This window comes from Trachinotus anak, unplaced genomic scaffold (assembly GCF_046630095.1).
Source record: "Trachinotus anak isolate AG129_WGS33_773 ecotype Australia unplaced genomic scaffold, CSIRO_AGI_Tana_v1 ptg000019l, whole genome shotgun sequence".
Taxonomy (NCBI): Eukaryota; Metazoa; Chordata; class Actinopteri; order Carangiformes; family Carangidae; genus Trachinotus; species Trachinotus anak.
In genome coordinates this window covers 8,416,325-8,421,385 of record NW_027273870.1, presented here as the reverse complement: position 1 = coordinate 8,421,385, position 5,061 = coordinate 8,416,325, and the positions used below count along the sequence as shown (strand labels likewise).

The window sequence follows — 5,061 nt, the reverse complement described above, 5'->3', positions numbered from 1 at the left end:
ATTCATGTTTTGCTTACCCCCAGTGATAAGGAACAGTCATTTTGAAGGCCAGTAGATGTCGACAGTGACACACAAATTAAATTTCCTGCGAAAACGTCGAATCCCACGTAAAATATCTTTTCTTTAGAAACATACTTTATTTATTGTTTTTTTTAATATTTTTTTTAAATGTAAAATATTGACCAATTTAAATTTGTCATCATTCGTGAAATTAGTCCAGCACAGGAATTATTCCCTGACAACCCTAATGCTGTCTCTGACATTAAGGTTCGGATCACAAATGGGCCTTTTTCTAGTGCAGCCACCAGATAAGATAATAATAAATTTTACTCAGCTCCATTTTTTCAGTATGGGCTCTAGGTGGATTAATGCAGGTTGAAGAACCTCTGCATTAACTTTGCCAGGATTAATGCAGTAATTTTCTATTCCTTTATTTTATTTCCCCCCTTTTCTTCCTATCTCCACTATAAATAAGTGGTGTCTCTCTGTTTTCTTTCTATTCTCTCAGTGCCCCTCAATCACCCAGTGGTCTGCACAGCACCAGCTTTCCCGTAACCCTCAGCCTCTCTCCACCTATAACTCAGCCCCTCCACCACCACCCAGTTCTCTAATAAGGGAGTAGCTGAAACACATGCAAATGAGCAGTCAGCCAGCTGGTATCACAGCAGTCATGTGATCTATCAAGGTAGGGGGTTAGGGGTGAAGGAGACATGGAGAGAGGAGGGAGGTAGGGGAAGAGTGCAGGGATAGAGGAGGAGGGAGGATGAAGGAGGGATCTTGGGACTTGAGAGGGAGACGGACAGGTTCAAAGACATGCTTTAGAGACGCACAGGCATCCCTCTGCTAGACCTTTGCTACATGTTAAAATAATCCAATCAGCCCTCTCTCCCTTTGTCCCATCAGTTTTCTCCACATTGTTTGTCCCTCAGCCTTCTCTACCCTGTATGACTGTATCCCTCCATTCTTCAAGGACAAATACCTGAAATGTCACTCATGTGACATATGACACTTTACAGAGAAGCACATCAGCACATCTTTCTCTTTCTCTTTCTCTTTCTCTCGCTCTCTCGCTCCGTATGTGTGTGTGTGTGTCAAACCTATGTACTTCACCCACCACTGGATGACAAGCCCCTGCAGCAGTCAAGGCACACTGCAGACACCCTCACTGCATGAATGCATATGTGTGTGTCGGTGTGCGTGTGTGTGTGTGTGAGTTCCGTCTTTGCCTCACTGTGGCACCCATTCCAGCAGATTCTGCTGGCATAAGATCTGGTTTACTCTGCCAACAGCAACCACCCTCATCCATTCCTGCTTCCTTCCCCGTGCTTGATGAGGGAGAGAGGGAGAACCTTATAGCTCGACTCATTTTTTCATGTGCATGTGTGTTGCCGGTGATTAGAGTATTTTCTAGTGTACGAGCAAATACATCCAAGTGTGAGCTTGTCGGCTCCTGATTGCAAAGTCTGCAAACTCCAACACAAAGAGTCACACAGGCAGCGGGGTTTGATGTTTGAATGTTTAAAAATGTGTTCATTAATACAGACTTACAATTTTTTTTCATGCAATATTAAGTTATATTATAAAAGTGAACAATCACATACACAAGGCATTAAGTGGTCATTACACATTTATAAATATTTAATTTTGTGAAAGTGTTACTAATAGTTAACTTAAGTACTAAAGTAAATTACTCTGTCTGTCATTCATATTCATTTATTAAGTTTGTAATTTTTTAGCCACTGAACAGGCCCTGTGTGTCTTTTTGAGACAGCACTTGTCCATTTCAGCTCAGTCTGGTTCCTGTGGAGGGGATGCACTGTGCCATGGCGACACCAGTCACCTGTTCCCTGTCAAGAGAGATTCACATGGAGAAAAGAGATTCAGAAATTGCATGTGTGTGCCAGTGTATGTGTGTGTGTGTATTCATAGTGGGAAGGCAGTACCTCTTGGACCAAACATCTTCAGGTAGCAGTGTGAACAGTACGGCTTCTCATCATACTGAAATACAATCAGCAGGACATACTTACTGCATTGTGCATATATTTTCTTTTCCTCTTTATTCATTCACTATTTTTCCAATGTATTTCTTCATTCACTGTCCTCATATACCTCAGCATGTTGTCCAGCTGTGAGCTGTCTGTTGCACTTCTGACACTTCAGACACAGAGGGTGGTAGTCCCTCCCTAACGACCTCTTCTTCTCACCTGGACCAAAGAAAGACGAGGGCTGTGTTACATAGAGACAGGGTATATATACATTTTTATGGAAATTCAATCAAAAAGTCTGAGGAATTTTGCAATTGCACACATACACTCTGATTTTTTTAATAAAATGTTGTCTGGATTCTTTGAAATGTGTGATAATCAATCAGTTCAATGAAATGATATTTTGGGACCGTGTGGTTCTTATGTCTGGTTCAGAACATACAAGTTGTTCATCTCCTCAGCACAAATAGGCCAGAGAGGGTGGTTTTGGAGGAAAAGAGGTAAGTAGGCCAGGTCACATCAGAGCATTTGAACTTAGCTGGCGCATGAATAGGAAAGGAGAACTAGCTGTGAAAGAACAGCAAAATAGACTTGAAATAGTTGGTTCACATGCTGTTGTGAATCAAATACTGAGCTCTAAGTGTGGGACAAGACTTGACTAGAAGGGACTGAAGGTAAGGAGGAAACCCAGAGAACAGCATGCACGCATGTTTGGCTAGACCCACATCCTGTTGTCATCATGGATATGTGCATGTGCACTTGTGTGCTTGAAAGAGAAGCAGAAAGCCAGACACAACGTTTTTTTGTCCTCCATTTAAGCATTATAGCCCATATCGAACTGGATAGCACTGGCCTTGACTTAGAAGATATTTTAACATGTCATCGCAGGAAAGCACAGGTGTAACTCATAATGCTGCAATGGCTTAGTTGTGTTTAGTTGTGTTTGTGCACAATATCGCTGCACTGACACTTGCACACCTCAATACAACCATAGTTTGTGCTTGGTAGATTAGAAAGGCCAATGTAAGAAATGCCTGCTATTACCATTATTAATAACATCTTCTCCTGTTCCCTACTTCTCCTTTATCCCATAGACATTTAATTTTAAAGTTATGACTATCACAATTAACATCTTTTCTTACTAAAATGAAACAAGAAAAAGTGAGAAAAGGCAAAAAAGAAAGAAGAGAGAAATTGGTGGCTGTGCAGAGTGAGGATGCCAGGCAGACAGAGGAAGACAAACATCTACAGTGAAAGAGGTCAGACTCACCAAAGTAGACGGGCTTCCCACAGATTGGACAGTAGCCTACCATGATAGCATATAATTATTTATCATACAGTATGTGTGTGTGTGTATATGTGTGCACTTAAGCTGGTGTAGTGAGAAAATATATCCTACGAGAGCATATGTGTGCGTATGTGTCTGAGCTGTAAATTGACAGGAAAACCGTTAAACTGCAGATATGTCGATGTCTTGTGAAGTCAAAACCAGGATGTGGTGAGTGAGACGTCACAGGAAGAGAGAAAATGTGATTTGAGCAGTAAATACTATCATCAGTGGGAAAAAAAGTACAGACAGCATCTCCAATCAAGTCTTCTTTATATAACAGATGTAAAGTCATATAAATAAGCATCATTTTACAGTCAGTTTTCTATTTTCTTACGTCAAATGCTTTGGGGACCCAGCCTTGACACTGTAAAAAGAGGAAGAAAGAGGGGGAGAAAAATAAAGAGAGAGGAGTGAGGAGAGAGGGGACAAAACCCAGCTGTCAGCGGCTCAAATTCCCAGCTATCTTCTCTCCTTTCCTGCTCCTTTCACCCTCTTTTCTAGATTAAAAACAAGGAGTCGAGCCTCTGAATTGAAAAGGGAAACCTGACACTTGTGCCTTTCTTTCCTTCTTTCTGTCGTTCCTCTCTTTCTCTTTCTCTCTCAATCTCTCTGTCTCGCTTTCCCTGTCACATACTCACACACATGCACGCCCCCACGCTCACTGACTCACGCAGACACATCACACACACCCAATTACACACACACACACACACCAAAAAGGCCGTACTTCTCCTCAATGACATCACATAAAAAGGCTGCAGCCAAAGAGCAGAGGGAGACGCAGGGTGAGGCTGGGTTGGTTAAGGGGAGGTGTGTGTGTGTGTGTGTGTGTGTGTGGAGGCAGTTATCCCCTTGGGATACATGATGGAAGCAAACCTGGGGAGGGACAGGGGTGAGGAGAGATGAGCTAGACAAGGATGGAGACAGTAGCCAGCCTCAGCTCAGCGCAGACAAAGAAGATGAACTCCGATGAACTTGGGAGAGGAGAACAAGGCCACTGAAGTCACTGAAGACAGGCAAACGTCTGTGTGGTTCAATCTCTACCACTGTCAATGGGACTTGTTTCTGCCTTATGAATGACTGAAACACATGTACAACTGCATGAACCAGGGCTCAGGAAAGTATGATGGTGGAAGAAGTACAGTATTAAGATCCCAAAAAGACCAAAAATAACCTTAGAGTATCAAAAGTGCTCATTGTGAAAAATGGTATTGGATTATTATTAGAGATGCATTTCCGTGGGCCTAAGTGTAGCATTTCATGTTAGAGCCGGTTAGTTGTTTCCAGAAGTTTAAAGAGCAGCTCCACTGATTCAACACGTCATGTCTGTTTAAAAGTATGACAGCATATGTGCAAAAATATTGTTGTATGAAGCCTTTTGTTTTATGAAGCCTCAAACAGTTTTTGGATACTGTGGAAAGGTCTACATTCATCATCTTTGGTCGGGTAATTGTGTACAAACCTAAGTGATGTGGTGAGTGATGCTGAAATCAAAGGCGTATTTGCAGTAAATTTGCTGGAAACCACATGTAGCAGTCTGTTGCGTTCTGGAGAAAATTTAAGGACTTTTGAAATAAGCTACATTATGCACTTTGTATTGTCCACCTGTACTTCCATACATGTGTGGAAGTATGGGAGAGGACATACAAAAACAAACGCAATTTCTTTTTTATAGTTTAAAGAATTCAAATCAATAGACCTGGTACTGTATATTAAATTATCTTTTTTTTTTTTTCATTAGCCACA

At 41.6% G+C, this 5,061-nt stretch overlaps 1 protein-coding gene across 1 annotated transcript; it reads right to left on the bottom strand.

Moving 5' to 3' along the window:
* Nucleotides 1-1,496: 1,496 nt before the first annotated feature.
* On the bottom strand, nt 1,497-3,461 carry LOC139636422 (cysteine-rich protein 1). Its single transcript, XM_071504506.1, has 4 exons — nt 3,256-3,461; nt 2,110-2,204; nt 1,944-1,998; nt 1,497-1,847 (listed from the first exon to the last, which is right to left on the bottom strand). The coding sequence occupies exons 1-4, from the start codon at nt 3,296-3,298 to the stop codon at nt 1,837-1,839; spliced, it is 204 nt and encodes a 67-aa protein (XP_071360607.1). The 5' UTR covers nt 3,299-3,461; the 3' UTR covers nt 1,497-1,836.
* Between the last annotated feature and the right edge of the window lie 1,600 nt (nt 3,462-5,061).

Coding starts and splice junctions, on each gene's coding strand:
- LOC139636422 (XM_071504506.1), bottom strand. CDS start 3,298: ATGGTAGGCTACTGTCCAATCTGTGGGAAGCCCGTCTACTTTG. Junction 2,205..3,255: donor TGGGAAGCCCGTCTACTTTG/GTGAGTCTGACC, acceptor TCTTTGGTCCAG/GTGAGAAGAAGAGGTCGTTA. Junction 1,999..2,109: donor CAGCTGGACAACATGCTGAG/GTATATGAGGAC, acceptor ATTGTATTTCAG/TATGATGAGAAGCCGTACTG.